At 45.4% G+C, this 19,004-nt stretch overlaps 1 protein-coding gene across 1 annotated transcript; it reads left to right on the plus strand.

Moving 5' to 3' along the window:
• Positions 1–2,935: 2,935 nt before the first annotated feature.
• T265_11099 (hypothetical protein) lies at positions 2,936–13,631 on the plus strand (the record flags this gene model as incomplete). The annotated part of the gene is made up of 7 exons (XM_009177663.1): positions 2,936–2,952; positions 4,840–5,092; positions 6,178–6,254; positions 9,432–9,677; positions 11,405–11,549; positions 12,978–13,293; positions 13,447–13,631. 7 exons carry the CDS (start codon positions 2,936–2,938, stop codon positions 13,629–13,631), a joined length of 1,239 nt encoding a protein of 412 aa, XP_009175927.1.
• Positions 13,632–19,004: the final 5,373 nt, after the last annotated feature.

Raw genomic sequence — 19,004 nt, forward strand, 5'->3', positions numbered from 1 at the left:
CCGATGCTTCACTGCCGTACAACCATGATTTATTTGAAAACCTTATTGTAAAGAAAAGAGTAAAGGTGGACGGGGAAGGGACTTAGTGCTAGCTTACCACAATCATTCCGAGCTACCTATACCTCCAGACACTCACTCGGGCAATCTGGATAGAAACTGACAAAAAGAACGCCACTGACATCGGTTGGCAGCCATTTCTCGCAGGGTGTCCAACCAGGCACAGTGAGGATCACGCAGTCACCATCCTGGAAGGCGAGTAGCACCGACAGCACCCAAGCGTTTCGTGATCTCCTTCATACTCCTCTGCCAGGTCATGGGTTGGCCACCTCTCTCTTTACGCCACTCTAAATTGGGCATGGAAAACAGTACTCTCTTCGGCAAACGATGGTTCTGCATACGTAACACATGTCCCAACCAACGCAGCTTCTGGTGCTGGACCCATTCTTCAATGGAAGTCCCCGTTACACAACCGAAAACACGCTTTCTAACTGCCTCATTACGGATTCGCCGACATCAACCCACACGAGCTATGGTTTAGAGACAACGATTGTCGAACACCTGAAGACGTCTCAGTTCCGCTGCTCGAATAGGCTAAGTCTCACAGCCATACAACAAAGCAGCCCGCACTGTAGCTTGATACACACGTCCCTTCAGACGCAGGGATAAACCATTCTGACGCCATAGGTGTCTGAAGTCAGCAAACGCGGCCCGAGCCTCGCAGATTCGTCGCATCATCGCAAATGGCTGCATTGCCATAATCGCATAAAGGACACAACAACAGTTAGAATTGAATAATCTTAACTAACACACCGAAATATCGCTACCACTGAAATAAGAATGCCTTCGCTGCGGAGTTATTTATTAGAAAATGCTAACTGAACAGTTACAGACTATTGGACAGGGGAGCAAAACTGAATATCCCTCTTCTCCTTGAACGCGTCTTCCTGAACTTTTCTGGATATTCATTGGCTGTTACTGAACTGCGAGCAAATGCTACAGAGCGATTCCACAAATTCTGTAGTAGATGTCACTTTTCAAGAGGCGCAAAGTGGATTTACGAGAAAACGTACTACTTCCATGCCCCCTCATCAGTAGTATCACCGTTACACCAGAAGAGTATTTTTGTTGAACCCACCACGCTCAGCGAACACACCATTGGTAGTGACCTTTATTTTGACATCCGATAGTTCACTGAGAACTGCTCAGCCCTAATTCAGTTTGTAACAGTTACAAGTATTTGCTGTTTTCTATCCTCCACTTGCGCTTTATACTTTGAGACGAAATCTGTCTTGTGTTAGGGACATACATTGAGGTGAGAACAGCAAACTGACACTAAACCTGACAAACGTTTTGTCTGTTGACTTCCACAGGGTTCCATTCATATTCCGATCTATGTTGTCACTTGGCTGTTTGGGTATCGCCGAGCTCGAGATGGCTTTGTAGTTTAGGAGCGAACTTATTGACCGTAAGGTCTGTGATTCGAACCCGATCCCGGTATCTCGACTGCACGCGTCTAGTTTTTGAGTAAACTGGCAGTATCTCAGCTCTGATGCTTCCTCCGGGTAGCGTAGCAGTCAGGCACCGAAAGAGTTTTGCGGCTGAACCACTTTTCACATCGAATGTAGGGCACAGGCTGTGGACAAATTAGCTGTAAACAAACAAGGCAGAATGAAGTGCTCTCTAATTTGGCCCGTCTTTCAAAGCCCAAATGAAACGTTCAAAATAGAAGCTCAAATGAAAGTTCAAACCGAAATTTCGTGCAATGTTTTGAAACCTGAAGTAACTTGGGTAGGGAGGAACAAGTTTGCCGGAGATGGTTGAAAGTAATTTGTTGTGAGAGCAGTTTAGAATTTTCAGCTCACCTTCCTTCCTTTCGGGAAGTAGAGAAGTACCAATCTGGAGGAGACCCTGTCAACAACAGGCACTCTTCCGTACAGTCCTTCATTGGAATGCCTGACCTCTTCGTCTTGATAGCCCACTAAGTCAGCTGGCTTTTAGCTTCATTCAGTAACGACTAAAACGGTAATGTGAAATCCAATCACCGATTCGTCTAACTGTTGTGACTTGCTGAACAGCAGTGCAACTCTGTATCGGTCCCTTGGCCTCCTGCTCTGCCCGCTGCGTTATATCAAAAGGTACGGCAGCTCTACACAGCCTTTTATGGAGACAGAAAAATTATTCCAACTGTATTCAGAGGGTAGTCACAGAGTTCTCCACAAGGTCGCGCCAAAATCTCCGTGAGGGGGCGAAAAGCGTCGAGTCAAAAGTGCTTGACTCGGATTGGCTGGCATTCTGACCAATCAGGACATGCCTCCGTTTGGCCCGTGTCCTGCAGGTGACGCATCCGTCCAAATGATGTAGTGGTTGGTTATTGGGGACGGTTGGGCTCCGTACACTTAATCTTGTACCGAGGTGATTTGTTTGTCTCTGAGTCACGGTTCGGTTTCTAGCGTCAAACGTCCGGTCTGGCGAGGGCCGCATTGTTTACGGTATAGCTTGGAAAGAAGTGACGTTGCTGCCTAGATCTACGTGACGGTAGTGATATATCGTTTGTTTATTTTCAGGTAGAACTGGCACCGTGTGATGATTGGTCTAGCATCCAGTTGTAATGTGATGTCAACTATAAGCTTTGTCAAAACGAATATAAATGAACTTTTGCCGTTTACTACAAGAGCAGTCGAATAACCTCGCTGTTGCAGAAACGTTATCGAATGAACACACCCTCTAAGTGTAACCGCACACTTCGATCTATTTGAGGATCGATAACTGACAGTCTCGTTTCTAATAAGCAGTCTGTTTTGCTCGCTGGTATCATTGCTTTTCGACTAATCCGGCCAGTTCGGACATACGTTCGCGACACTAACTATTTAGCGCCAAAGAGAAAGACATTCAGTGGACTAACCTTCAACACCCTGTCATCTACAACTGTTACGAAATGACGACTCCATCGTGGTGTGAACTATACTGCGGGTTGTCCGCGTGGTTCCTCTTAGTAGGTTGGTGTTGTGAACCACAGTCTGCTTGATGCCTTCTTATTACCGTGAACCCAGATCCTGATAGCCGGTTGATAGCCTGGTGCACTTGGCCAAACCAGAAAAAGTCAATGAACGTGCGAACCGGCTGATCCACTGATCACCATCGCGTATAAGCGGGTCAAAAAAAGTGATACGAAGAATACAACTCATCTGTCAAGGACGAGTGAAGAACAACCAATGAAATCTGTCTCAACGAAAACGGTTCTTCCATTGGCTGTTGTGTAGTCCCGTTAAGTTTGGAGCTGGTTCTCCTAGTAGTTGGCTAACGGGTAGAGGTCTGACTAACACGGTCTCCTGACCCTACAGGCTGCGTGTTGGAAAACGTGGCGCACCTTGCTCCTTCGAAATGTTGGGCTACTTTGGCGGTCAGGCATTTACGCCGAAGTTTTCGTTGAGAACCTCAAGCGTCCAGCTGTCTGGCAGATGTTCATGTTCTATGCGAAAACAAATAGGGTTACGTCACATGATTCACTGCCTGGTGCTCTCTGCCGGGCACCTTACTTGGCGCAGGCCTGCCACCGGGAAACGACTTGCTTGCCATGACCTCCGAAGACTCCTATTTCCCTGTTTATTGTTCCATGTTTTCTAAGCACTACCTGAAAGTAAAGTCGGAATTGCATCTTAACAAGTAAAGAGTAGAGTCGAACAAACTTCTCTGGCAACGCTCCTTTTACTTTTGTTGTAAGATCTGAGGCAGACACTCTTGAAGAATCCAACCAACAACATCCAATGTTCCATGCGTTTCCAGAACACGAATTCAATACCGAAATATGCTCATCATCATCATCATCATCATCATCATCATCATCATCATCACCATCAAAGACAGCAACATCAGTGTTGTCACTGATGCTTCACTGCCGTACAACCATAAGATTCGTCTAGTCATAAGTGCATACATATACATATATAATTATATTAAAAGCCCTAGAGTGGAAAGAAGAGAAAAAGGGTGGGCGAGGAAGGGGACCCAGTGCTGGCTCATTGGGAATATCGTACTATCGTTATCCAAAAGTTGTGACTCTAAATTTGCTGTCATGGGTTGTGCCGGTGTTAACATGGTTCACAGTTCCTCGGGTGGTTCACAGTATTTGTGTTTTCTTTTGTACTTTAACTTCCATAAGGACTAGTACAGGACAAAACACCACACATACCGCTCCATGCGCTCACACAGCTGTGGCCAGGTATCAAACAACCGTAGTTGTGACCCAAAAGAACACTTTTTGACGGACACGAAATGTTTCGACGGCTTTCCATTAATCAGTGATCTCACTGCGAAGTGAGGTCTTAGTTCATCAGGGATGTTGGATTTATTGGGTGTCGTTCCAACTCATCTAGCCGACTCCAACCAAACGGATCTCGAATACCACGACAGGCCGTCGGTCTAGTCTAGATTCAGTCAAATTTTGTACTCGCATCTTCACACATGCCTGCATGTTTCTGTAGCAAACTTATACTACGTACGCATTCCCATCAAAACAGTTTTAAAACGAGATTCGTTCAATAAACTTAGGTGAATGTCAGCGTTTCCTGTCTCACCCAAATTCAATAACTTGCTTTGGGTTTTAATAGTTTGAAAGTAAGAGTGTTTTCAGGCCAGTGAAAAACCAAGCTAAATGATACCCCTGAAATGTCTCAGCTAATAACCTTTTCAAATTGGATCAAAGCAGATATAATATAAGTTCTGGACTGGACTCTAGTTTCAGGGAATACTTACAACCTCATCCGAATAATTCGCAATAAAAACGCCACCAACCGCCTATGTAGTTTATCTCTATTGCTTTTTAACTTTCGTCATCATCAGGTTTCTTGGATCAACTGACAGTTTGATTGGTCAGTCCACCAGTGTGCTGCGCGATACCACTCCTGCAGAAGCCTTGAAAGTATTACATCAACAGATTCATCTACCGGCTGAACTACTCAACTCCTTTGGCATTGTTCCATCTGTGGACTCTCGACGTTCTACACTCACCTTAACCCAGTCCCCAATGAGCGTCACTTCCATCCAACCAGTTGACTCCAGCATTTGTGATCTTCCAGGACGGTTCTGCTTTCAGGTTCGTTGAACGGCATTATAATTTTAGCTACTTAGTATTTGTACAGTAGTTTGACTTAGGTGTTATCTTACTTCGGTCCAAAAGGGTGAGGGCTAAAGTATGGACAATAATGTCCGCCAGAGATTTTTTTGCATGTAGGACACAAAAACAAAGGGAGGGGAATTCCAGTATTTTGCAACTTCAAGGTCATCCGGGTCTAGCTATTACTTTGGAAATTACCACACTAGTCCTGCACTCTTTGACTAGGCAACTCAGGTAGATGTTGAGGAACTAGATGTACGCACATAGATGGAGTGGTCCGCACCGAAGATGAATCCCTGCCACTTGCTATGCCTAATCACAAACTCACTTTCGATGAGGTCACCGCCATGTAGGCCATTTTATGCTCAGAACTCTTGGATTGTAGCATGGCAGCTTGCTGTGGACTGACGAAAGGCTGAAGGACGACACGGTGTTGCTTTGGAAGCACAGTTTGAAGTTTCTAGTCCATCGCTGTCATAAACTACGACCTCTCCATGGGTCAAAATGCGTATAAAAGGTCAAAATAACGAGGAAAGAAATAACCGCGTAATGATGATGTGCCGCTATATCATAGTTGACTAATACTGTTGCCAAGGTCGGTGTTTTAGGGCCACCGCTTTAGTCTGGTAAGCATCTTCTTCCACGGAAAGAGAACCTTTTCACCCCTGTGGGAAAATGGGAGAAACCGGTCGTGGGCTGTCGAGCAGTTTTCAGCAACCTTATGAGTAGTGCCTTGCATAAATGATTCCTATTAAATTATGACCTCTTTCGGTGGGAGTGAAAATTAACGAGGGCTCAAAGAAACAATTAGCGGTAGTCCCGAAGAACAGGAAGCCCTCCGAACAGGGGAACTATATTTCTTTCAAACATTATCTTTGGATGTTATGGTCTAAGCAGCCTTATCCCTGACATGGTTTTTGTAACACGAATACCGCTGCATTTCTTCCAACTACTCTGAGAGTGAACTGGGGCTGTCAGCGCAATTATTCACAGTTTCAAGCAGATTCGTTTAAGATTTTGGTTTTGAATGTACACTGATTTCAGTATTTTTATCTGAGCAACAGTCAATGCGCATTGTGTTCCTGAACCGACTTCAAATTTCTACTGACAATGTGATTCCTGTTCAACTACTCATTCGGTCGTGAGTATAAACAGTCGTGGTACAGTACTGAATGACTTCGATGAAGTGATGCACATTGCGGAAACCTACCATCCGGTAAAGCGTCACATTGGAAGATAGCATCATGTTAGTAATACTCAATTTTTTGTGTGAATACACTCGGCGTTTCCCGAAAGCTCCATACCCCGGTGCACTATCCCAGTTTCTCAGAGGGCGGCAGTACTGACCTCATTTCATGAAAGAAATATGGTTACGATAGCGCATTGACCTCCCTGAACAGAACCCAAAGATTTGTAACTTTAGCTGAAAGCTATCTGGCGTCCAACTTGAGCTCAGTATCTCCGTCTTTTGGAACAGATACCAGCCATCCGTAAAGTTTGCGGTTCTTCAACGAAAATTTGTCATCATTTGGAGGCACAGCTTCGCTTTCTACTAAAGTCTGCCTGTTTCCAGAACTATTTGTTTACTATTGAGTAAGGTTGAAAAAAGCTACCGTTCTAGCCAACGAAATCTCGGGTTCAAGCAACGAGCAAGCAACGGTTCCCCGATGTTGGGGTGACTCAGATATCCGCAGATTGTTGACCTCGGTAGACGGTTAGGCTCTTGGTCAGTGTCATTCAAAAGTTTTCAACGGCAACTCTGTAGAACCGTACGATAAATTGCGTCGTTACGAAATACTGGTCTGAGTCATAAAGTAAGAGAGAAATGCCTCCAGAACAGCCAACGTGATGTCCAATCAATAGAGGGTTAAGTAATTTTATTTATTTATTTGGCTACCCAGATAATATAAGTAGTGTATAAGTACGTCAAATGGCATTTCGAGGACCGTGACAATTGTTTCAAAAGAAGAGAAATTCTTTCTATAAAGGAAGCTCCTCACAAGGTTGCTGAAAACTCTTCGACACCCCACGATTGGTTTTGCCCTTGGCGGGGCTCATCAGACGAGGATTTTTTCTGTGCAATTCGAGATTCACTTGAGCCTGCCGTGGAAACCAAATTGATTTGCAAAAGACTGTATTTGTCGAAATCAGCCCAACCTGGGTTCAAGTAGCACATTAGTTTGACGGTAAATCGGGAGCCGCGCCTACCTGATGAGGTCCAAGAAGAGTGAAGGTGGTCGGGGGTTGCCAAAGAGTTTCCAGCAACCTTGTGAGTAGTTTCCTTTATGAAAAAAGAAATTCTTGCTCCCGCGACCCATTTAGACACAGGTTAGATGCATTTTTCCAATTTTTCATGAGCGCAAAAAGTATATATTTCATTAAACAACGGCCAAACCTTTGGGCAGCGTAATCCTTATTGGCTAGGCTAGCGAAACGCATGAATTTTTGCGCTAACAAATCCACTATTCCCGTGAAGATAGAAGGAATTTTGTGGAGGCAAAACTGATTGGTATGCCATCCCTTCGGCGAAAAAAAAAACAAACGTGCATCCCTGCAGAAAGCAGAGACCAACTGAATTAGGACTAGTGAACGCTAAAATTCCGGCAACGAGCAACAACTGACCAAAAATTGTCGAGCTTGATTCAAGCGTCCAAAACAACGCCTTAATGGGAAGTCCCAACAGGCACGTCAATCCAGGGACAAAACCTAGATGGTACTATCGAAATGCACTCATTTGCAAACAACTTTGCAGGAGACTCGCCTGGAACCCAGCTGAATCTTTCAAGCAATTGGGTGTGCTGCACATCTATCACAATATCGTACCAAGTCAAACATAAGGCTACCTGATGAGCCCCAAGAAGTGCGAAACCGGTTGTGAGCTGTCGAAGAATTTTCAGCAACCTTCTGAGTAGTGTCTTACGCTATACAACGGGTTACTGTTTCGAGGTTTGAAGTATCGGGCCAACCAATCACATCGCACAAGTGTCAACAAGTTCGCTTGTTCGGACGTAATAATTTGGCGTCGGCTGGTAGAGTACTGTTTACGGTTTTCGAAAAATTTCTGGCGATCCTTTGAGGACTGATGAACACAGCAGCCCCGCAATGCGATTCGCACTGCCGAGAACAGGGTGGCAATGAGTAGCCAAAACCTTCAGAGTGCACTGTCAAGCCCGGGGACACGATGAAATCGGATGATTCACTGTAATGTAGCCGAATCGAACGAGAAAAAATCATCGGGTTAATGGTAAATCACAGGAGACGATGATTAAGACTATGTTCTTAGAGAGACCTACAATTGCAGTCTGGGCACCGGACATCAGATGAACATACACAATCGCTGCATCTGATCCAAAAGATTACCTGGAATAGTGTGCTTCGACCACCCACTGCGCAAGTCAAGCATAACTTCATTCGAAGTAGAATCCAACTGGAACCCTTGGTGTACCAGGTTTGATGGGGAGATTACTGACAGCCTGAACATAAACATCAGTTTTTTTCTCTCACAAGATTAGTGTATCCTTCTGTAAACAAATAGGCCCGATAATCCGTGACCAAATTTATTGACTGGAATGTGCCGCGACGCGGAATTGTAACCAGTCTACAGATTAGCTCAACATTTTGACCTCTCATGGAGAATGCACAGAGATATCTCTTTCAGTAGAACAGGAGTGGATCGTATCACATTTTTGTTGCCGCTACATTTTGGGACCGTAAACATCAAGCTCGATCAACTTTTTCAAACGTAATACACATAGGGTTGCGTTGCTGAAAATTCCCCGACAGCCCACGACCGGTTTTACCCTTCTTGGGACCGTCTCAGTAGGATATTCGAGATACTGCAGCACATTCAGTTGCTTGAAGACATCATGAACGAGAAATTCAGCTGGGTTCCAGGTGACTCAACCACCAGACCAAATTCGTTTGCAAATGGGTGCGTTTCACTAAGTGTAGGTTTGCTTCGCATTAAAAGGGAATTGCTTTTGGTCATCCTTCTGACAGCTGATGTCAGATGGACTCGTCGCATCAACACTGTTCTCATTGGCACCGGGAGTCTTGAGTTATGTTGGAGGGGCCTGACATCAAAACATTCAAATTCCCCCGTGACAGGAAGATTATCAATATAGATGTATTTGTTGCGTAATGGTTCCAGTTTGTAGGGCACATATGTTGTGCACATTAGGGCGAAACCGATCGTGATAGTACACAGATAGTACACACCTGGAGAAATACACTCATTTGCAAATCATTTTGGTTTTCACGACAGACTCTACTGAATCGCTCGTTTATGATATTCTACAACTGAATGTGCTGCACACAGGCCGCCTCATGATTTAGTTGGCACGATATCCGAGATATCGCAGTATATTTTCATAAGGGAAACTACTCACAAGGTGGCTGAAAACTCTTCGACAGCCCACGACCAGTTTCGCCCTTCCAGTTCGGGCTCATCAGGTAGGCGCAGTCCCCGAGTTTCCATCAACCTTATTTTCTACTTGAACCTACCTGATGAGCCCCAAGAAGGGCGAAACCGGTTGTGGGCCGTCGAAGAGTTTTCAGCAACCTTGTGAGTAGTTTCCTTTATGATAGTGCACATCTCTTAAGGGAGTCCATCACGGCACCTCGTTTAAAGGTTCTGGTAAGTTTTTTAATGATGTAGAGGAAACTCCGGTTCACCTCCGCTCCATGGGTTTGTTTTTTTCTTGCATTAAGTACACTCGAGTTCATATATGAAAGATTGTCACCCGAGGGACTGACTGATAACGTGGAAAGATTTCAACTTTTCTTATCAGAGGTGTGGCGAAACTCAGCTGCGTGCGTGCGACGCGGGGCGGGGGGGGAGGGCAATGTTCCCCACGTATTTGTGTCTCAGCCAATGTCTCGTTGTTTTCGTTCGCATTATCTGTGCTTGAGCCACTTCGTTTGAAGCATGGGGAATTCACACTCCTGGCCGGACCTGTAAGTTACGGTCTGAGGCTACATCTGTCGCAAGTCTCAAAATGCTAATCAGGTCCTTCAGTTTGTGGCCGATCGAGAGGGCTTTGTAGCTGGTGCGTGCATTCCTCGTATGCATGGACAAGTACCACAAACGAAGTAGATTTGCATAACTTTGTCTCGTCGGATACCGTTATTTAGTTACGTTGGACAAGCTGCTGGACCATAGCTCCATTGTGCTTTGATGGACTGCACCCGTGGTAAACGGTCGGCCCTCAACTTACTGGTCCGCATGCTGTTTCGGTTCTTGAGTCGTTTGTAACTCAATTTTCCACTGTATATACTGCGCAGTGTGATGTCACCAGCTATTCACTCAGGTTTTGGAAACACTTCCTTCTTGTCGATCATTGCTGCGGCCGAAACGAATAGCGTTGGTTCATCCATCTCCGTCGCCAGTGTTATGTCCCGTTCTATGTGACTTGTTACCAACGTCTAGGGTATCATCGTACACTGAAAAGCGACAAAGGCTTAAGGACTAATCCGCTAAATGAGTTATGATCAATAACTTGACTGAACAAATCATCGTGCATCGCTGCCGAGCATGAGTGGTGTTAACAATCCCAGCGCACCATCACAATGGCAGTGTCCACCGCCACTGGTCCAGATCTAACAGTAAACTGTCAAGAACCGACCAATTTCTCCCCAACACTATACCTGCTTTGTCTAGTTAGGGCACCAGATTTTTCCGACAAGACTTGATTAAGCCGCACCAATAGTCGAAAATAGCACTGTGACTCATTTTGTTCACGCTGCGGTCCCCTACGCAGTTCTACCTACTCAAGGTTATGAATTTCTTTAAGTCTATGTTGCAGTTAAAAGAACTGACTTCCTCACACCTTGCTCCCTGTCACTGAAAATGCCTAAACACACCGATCGCTTTGTTGCCAGGCCCGGGAAAGGTAGAAAATGCTGCCTATTGTCGCCGTCACTCTCGAGAGGATTCAGCTCACGTGAGCGGGAAAGTTCAGAATCGTTTGCAATATTTACATTGGTTTTCAGTCAGTGAAACAGTGATAACAGTATCGCGTAAAGGAACTTTTGCGAACGCGAAGGGCGTTAGTCACGATGATACAGAACACATCCATTTTCAAATTCTACGGGGAGTCGTACTACTCACGTCTCCCATTGAAAACGAATCTTTTATTGGACTTTCTCTGGACTAACGACGGATAAGCCGTTTGAGTTTATATTCAATGTCGCCGATTCATTAGCACGGGCGTTGGAACCATCTGAGTTGAATCATCCACGCTCGGGGCGAGATGGTATAAGTGGTTAGAGCGCGAATTTACTGACCCGAAGGTCCGTGGTTCGAACCCGACCTCTACCACTCGACTTCTCCTGTCTAGGCTTGAGCAACCGGGCAGTATCCCAGCCTTCGGATGGCATGGCAGTTAGGCACCGAAAGGGTGCTACAGCTGAACGACCATCCACGCTCAAAGTATTGGTGATACCTAACAGCTAGGAAGTGGGATTGTATATCAGAGTCATTTATGATGCTTGCGCCTTGTTTCAACATTGCAGTTTCCTGGTTGTCGTTCAAGGAGCTTGATGACAAGGAGTGCAAATTGGCCGCTCCACTGAACCCACTCCTCACAATCTCACTTGTCTTCATCCTGTCGCATGCAAATTAAGACAAGAAGACTATTCTCCGTAGGTTTCAAGTGGCACCGACGTTCTTTTGACCAAGTACAACTAAACGAGTGTTAATTTCCGACTGTATGGGGATACGAGGCCCTCGTTAATGTTCCTAATCATTCAGCACAAAGTTGGGGATATCCGTAACCCGAGAAAGATTCTACTTTCATAAAGGAAACTACTCACAAGCTTGCTGAAAACTCTTCGACAGCCAACGACCGGTTTTGTCCTTCTTGGGGCTCATCAGGTAGTTGCAGTAGAATATCATACACGAGCGATTCAGTTCAGTCTCTCGTGAAAACCAAATTGATTTGGAACTGAGTGTATTTCCCGAAGACTCTACTTTGTTTGAATTCGTCTTGGAATGATGGAGTGGAGATTGTGCTAACCTCCACTGTATGGCCAAATTACCAATAAAGACTACAGAGCCGCTTCATCCGTCATTATAAGGGCCATCGCCTCCTTAATGTAGATTTTTTCCTGTGGGCGAAGTCAGTCTGTGCTGAAAAGCCAAGAAGCACTGCACAGCTGTTCCATCCTTACTGGGCACCAAAGTTCGGACCTTTAGCCAATGATTGAACACTTGACTATTCGGCCTTGAGTGGCTGACCAGCAGTGTGATTAATTCTCACATAGATACTCATCCTTCAATCACGCATAACAGATCACGTGGTCACCATCTGTTGACTGGCTCTTCAAGTGATGACTTCTCAGAGAGAATTTTCACAACCAGTTGGAAAACGTTTGGGATCGCTTGGGTACTGATCGTCTCGGAGAGGCTTGGTTTCGCTTTTGGCACAAAAGTTTCGTCAGGCCAAGTGAGTAAGTTACCAGGTCGATCGGGTTTTAAGGCAGTCAGAAAACCAATCCACGGGATTTCTTGTGACTAGCCGAAGTGATCACTGCTGGGTGTCGATCTGAAATCTCTGTTTTTTGGTTAGCAGGACTGACTAACACTCACGATAGACTGGTTAGGGGAGGTGGTCTTTACGTTGAATCTGGATTTTGCAGCCTTGTTTTCCGGTCTAGGACACCTTAGTGGGGTATTCCTCTTCGGAGTCGTTCACAGATTTTGTTGGTCTGTGTGCGTCAAGGGCTTCCAGGGGTTATGGGGTGGTTAAGTTGATCTTACTCTGCTTGAACCCTGTACTTATAAACCCGGGCCATTTTACTGATAACTGCACATCACCTCGTTTCGTCTCGGCTGATCTAAAACTGATTTCCACATGCTTGCCAGTTCTACACTGTACACTCTATTCACTCTGGGACAACCGGCGATGTCTACTGCCTCGGCCACCAGTCGCTGTGGTGTGGATCGAAGTGCCCGTCTCAAAATGTCCCCATTTTCAAAATCTATCCTGTGCCTTGCTATTGCCGAATCTTTGACTATCGCCTGCTAATCATCTACATTTCTCAGCGATCTGTTACTACATCGCTTATGCTCACCGATTCTGGTATACAATTCCCTGGACGCTTGCCCTTTATAAACCTTCCTGAAGTCTCAAGAAATCTCACGAGTGGTTCCCTGACCTCCTCAAAACCCGATCATCCTGGTAACTTACTCACTTGACCCGACGAACTTTTGCGCCCAAAGCAAATACACTAATTCGCAAATCAATTTTGCTTTCACGAGAACTCAACTGAAATCGCTCCTTTGTGATATTCTACAACTGAATTTGCTGCACACAGGCCGCCTCATGATTCAGTTGGCACGATATTCGAAATATCGCAGTATATTTTCATAAGGGAAACTACTCACAAGATGGCTGAAAACTCTTTGACAGCCCATGACCGGTTTTGCCCTTCCCCTTTGGGCTCATCAGGTAGGCGCAGTCTCCGAGTTTCCGTCAAACTTACGTTCTACTTGAACCCAAATTGGAATGTTTTTTGAGAAATACACTCATAACATAAGGTTGACGGAAACTCGGGGACTGCGCCTACCTGATGAGCCCAAAGGGGAAGGGTGAAACCGGTCGTGGGCTGTCGAAGAGTTTTCAGCAACCTTGTGAGTAGCCTCCCTTATAAATATCTACCGATTGTTAACCAAACCTCTTATAAAATGAAGTTTCTGATAGTATTCTTTCTCCAACCCACTTATAAATATTGAAGTGGTATTCAACTGAGAGGAAACTAGCTAGCCTTATCCTATAGATTGCCGCAGTTCAGTCCCTTTGTGGCAAAAATAATTTACAGAACTGGTTAGAGTTTACTGCTTCCCCTGGGGCATGCACCACGTTGGGTAATCATGGCAGAACAAGAATCAGAGTGGCGCACACTTCTCTCACTATGTCGGTTCCATTCGAGCAGAAACCTCTGAAAAAAATTTGGTCAGAATGTTTGCAAATTAGATCCGCCGGTCGCCAGATCGATTCGTTGCCGTTGCCCATCGGCCTCTTTGTCGGTGTAAAATAGTTATTGCCACACAGGTTATTTCTTATTGATTGGATGGATGGATTCGATGTTCTCATATCGAATGGCTGTTTTTTCCATTCTGTTCTGGTTTCATTCTCATCGTTCGATTCGATGTGTGGATCGATACAAGTTCTGTTCACTGAAAAACTCGCAACAAATTGAGTTCGGTCATTAACACAATCGAGATCGAAGCGTTGGAACGCCTATTCAAATAGTAGTTTCCTTCAAAACTGTCCGGAGAAGTCGCAAAATGTGTAGGGTTTGGGTCGATGAACCAGGGTGATCAAGATTCGAGTCCAAAACCGGCTTTTTGCTCTCCACTTGAGCAGTGTGGCATTATACCGAACCCTGAGCTTCCTTCGGTAGTGGGAAAGCTGTCCAATAAGAGGTGATCATGACCACGCTACCACGGTTTTTGTTATTGTACTTTAGCTCCGGTCTTGATCACCCCTTATCTGGACTGTCTTTTAACTATTTTTTATATGTTTTAACAAACAGTTTGATTCTAATATACACTCACTTGGTTTTTTGAGAGACTCACCTGGAACCCAGCTAAATCCCCTGGTTTTAATGTGTCCAGGCAAAACCGAGAGACACTGCTTGATTCCAGGTGAGTCTCTCGCAAAACCAAAGTATATTCGCTAATTTCGTGCAATTTGGTTTCAGGCCGAACATAAGGTTGACGGGAACTCTGGGACTGCGCCCACCTGGTGAGCCCCAAGAAGGGCGAAATCGCTCGTGGGTTGTCGACGGATTTTCAGCAACCTTATGAGTAGTGCGTTACAAAAACAGTTTAATTCGTCTACACCTTTAATCATTCGAACACAACGTCTCTAATGCAAATTCTACGAAATTATCAACCCTAGGACTTATCGGGTGTCGGAACGTCTTTTCACAAACACAGACACACGCATTCAACAAACACCTGTTTTTTCTGGTGATCAAGGCTACGGGTGGAATGTATCAGAAAGACAATAGCAGCGGAAAAAGCTATGCACTTGATAATGTGAGGCTGACGTCACAAGCACACGTAAAGAAGGTCTGACATCGTTTAGCTGTAGCACTCTTTCGGTGCCTAGCCGCCATGCCATCCGAAGGAAGCATGAGGGCCGGGATACTGCCACGTTGCCCAATCCTAGACAGGGGAAGTCGGGAGGCAGAGGTCCGGTTCGAACCACGGACCTTCCAGTCAGTAAATTCGCTCTCCAACCACTGAGCAATCTCACCCACCCGTGAAACAAATCAACCGACCACTATTTTAACCACACAACTTGGATGTTACAGGATTAGAAGATGGGAACCGGGTATGCCAGTGAACCACAGGGCCACAGTGTTTTGAAATGCCCCAAGAGATCGATTCAGGCTAGTACGAAGTTCTCGGTGAGTAGTATAGTGTTCAAGATCAGATGTGACGTTATCACAGACTGTGGATATGTTTGCTCATCCGTCTCCTTACACGAGTTACCAACCATATGAGGATGGGTCAGAATCGTTTGTCGAGTTCCACTACTGACGAGCCAGTCAAGATTAACAGTATACATCGAAATTTCACAGTCAATGACATAAAATAAGTCTTGCAGTCAGACAGGGCCGAGTCACTTGGTTTGGAGCACGCCGTCAAATAGTGATTTTTAACATTCAACTTGACCGTGTCGCTGCTTGGCAAGAAAGCCTTCCATAGGCCCTTGTTCTTGCTTGATCCTATTACATTTTGAGCTAGCGAAAAAAACTAATTTCGAGGGCAGCTGCATTATCGACAACAATGACGACAAGAAACACAACAGAAAAAACATCATTATCATCATCAGCAGCATCAGCATCACCATCATCGTAACCATCACCATCATCATCATCATCGTCGTCGTCATCCTCATCAGCATCACCATCATCACCATCACCAGCATCATCATCGTCATCATCATCATCATCACTATCATCATCATCGTCATCACAGTAAAACCGTGGGTTCATCGCCACACCACGGTGAAACTCGCATTTTGATGATATCTTCGAGGGAAACAAGTTCCTGTTCCCTCTCGGCTGCATCCAAGAAGCGGGATCTCTACGTATCCACCAACTCACTATATTTCATTCTGTTCCACTGGATTACTGCTTTTTACCGCGTTCTAATGAATCGTCGGCAATAGCAAAACAAGCTTCCTCTGAGAGCCACCTTTAGTTTGCGTGGTAGCATGATCCTAAGGCATCTGCATGGACGCTAGTCACAAGAAAACAGACTGCCATAGCCTCTGAGACAACGAGTATGGAACACCAATTAAAGAAAAATGTAGTGACATCGTTTCCAACTCTCACCACATGTATCCGCTTACGTTTACTTTCAGGTAGTTACCCATCACGGCGAGTCGTCAAAGCTTGATCCCATCTCATCCCAGCTTCCAAAGGGGTCGAGCCTGCTTGCAGTGACCTCCGAGGGCAACTCCAACAGTAGCCAAATCATCCGCGATGCGTCCACCGAAGGCACGGAGGAACAAAGTGCCGTTTTGTATGTCTGCACCACAGCAGCAGAGCGAAATCGCTGGATGCTGTAGTAAGTTGTCTCACAAGTTGTTTTGGAATACCCCCGCCCCGTGCCCTGGTGTGAAATGAATTTACTGGTCACTATTTCAAACACTACTGCTCGGAAGCTGTTGTGTCTTGATGTACGGTAGTGCAACTCTGTGCCGGTCCCTTGGCTTCCTGCTCCGCCCACTATGGTATAGCAAAAGGCACGGTAGCTCTACACAGCCCTTTATGGAGACAAAGGAAAATCATTACAACTGTATTTATAGGGTAGTCACAGAGTGTTCCACAAGGTCGTGCCAGAATGTCCGTGAGGGGGCGAGAAGCGTCGAGTCAAGGTACTTGGCTCGGATTGGCTGGCACTCTGACCAATCAGGGCATGCCTACGTCTGGCCCGTGTCCTACACGTGACACATGCATCCAAATGATGTGAGGTTCGGTTATTAGGGACGGCTGGCCCCCGAACAGAAGCCAAGGTGCGTTTGCTTTGGGATAAAGTTAGTTGGTTTTGTCTCATCACATATGCGGTACTCTTGGTCACGGTCCACTACACTTTGGAAAACTATCGGCCAGAGGGATGTGGACCGTAGATCAACGCCCATACAACTTCCGGTGCAAAAGTACTCTGTCAGAGTGACAAAAGTTGGGATTCGTAGGCACTAGATTGTCCCATCCGACTGACAAGAATATCGAAATAGTATTTTCTCAATAAACGAAAGATTTAGCTTTGATTCAGTCCGGTCTCCGGTCAGCACTAACTTTGTGTGTAGATAGATGAGTGTAGTTCTTCAACCGTGTCCAACTGAAGTTCAAGCAGGACATAAGATTGATGAGTATTCTGGAACCGTGTCTACTTGACGCACCTAGTAAGAATGATGAAACCTGTGAGGTGAGCTGTCGTAGAGTTTTCAGCAACCCTATGAGTAGTGAGTTCTGTTATCTTGAATATTGTGACAGCGGAAAATTCAGGTCTTCATGCAGCCGAGACCTAGCATAAAGAAGAGGCTTAGCTGGAATTCAGGGAAGCCGTCAGGTTGATTCCAGTAAGCTGTGTTTATATGATGAGCCTCAAGAAGAGCGAAGCCGGGAGTGAACTGTCGGAGAGACTTCAGCGACCATTTGAGTAGTTTTGTGTTAAATACCCTCAATTCTCTTGCGGACAACGACATAATTTTAAGTGAACCTAAACTGAAAAACCTCGTGGGCATTGAGAATTCCCCCGCCTACAAACTGCGAGGGAATGAACAAATTACTGATCGTTTGGACGAATATAAGTGGGGCTTCGTGATTCGATTTAAGAATGGAGAATATACTACTCACAGGCGGTATGAGTAATGTGGACTCGTTAGAGTGGATGGTTGCACGACATGAATAATGATCTGGTTTACAGCAGACTAAGGGGTGAGAAGGCTCAAGTGGGTAGAGCACGAATTCAGTGACCGGAAGGTCCGTGGTTCGAACCCGACCTCTGCCTCTCGACTTCCCCTGTCTAGGCTTGGGCAACCTGGAAATATCCCAGCCCTCGGGTGGCATGAACTCTTTATACGAGCATAGTGTCGGACTCTCCAAGATCTTCCTAAAGCACGTGGTTGAAAGATCGGACTATTGATTGTTTCCAGCAATCAGCTGGGCCACGCGCAAAACTTCAATAGTCACATCGTCCAAATGGAGGTTTATCAACAAATGCGGTAGTATGAATACAGAAGTAAGGTAATAGAATTGTACAAACCTCAAATCGTGGGACTTTTGTACACCGGTTTAAAAACTACTAATTCTAAACGGGGTCCCGAAGTTCACCCCGACTCAAGGCGAGGTGGCCACAAGATAGTGAAACCGATGTATTGATTTAAACAACACATGCGACAACAAAGCGCGGCTTACGTTCAGGTCAAAACGCAAAACGCGGTTTAGGCGCAAAACCGAAACACAAAACGGAGAATCACAATAAGAACAGAACAAGAGAATCAAAGCGACCAGCCATTTTATTCGGCTCTAACACAGCTCTCATCACCAAAAAGACTTCAACAGTCTCGTCAGCCTACCCATCTACCCGTTCAGAGTTGCTGAGCTAACCGTTTTTAGGCTGACTGATTTTGTGGCAAATCTGCAATTGCGGGTTTTCCATAAGTTTTTTTTCGAAATCAGGGAGCTTTCTGAACAATCTTTTTCGTGAACTAAAATTTTGTCCAAACACACCTCCCCTAAATTATCTTGGCTGCCTGGAAGCATCAAAACCAAGAGATTCAGCTGGGTTCCCGGCGAGTCTCTCGCAGACCAACTTTAACTTGCAAATGAGTGTATATGCGCTAAGTTTTGACATATTTACACCTAC

Source organism: Opisthorchis viverrini (genome assembly GCF_000715545.1).
Source record: "Opisthorchis viverrini unplaced genomic scaffold opera_v5_448, whole genome shotgun sequence".
NCBI lineage: Eukaryota > Metazoa > Platyhelminthes > Trematoda > Opisthorchiida > Opisthorchiidae > Opisthorchis > Opisthorchis viverrini.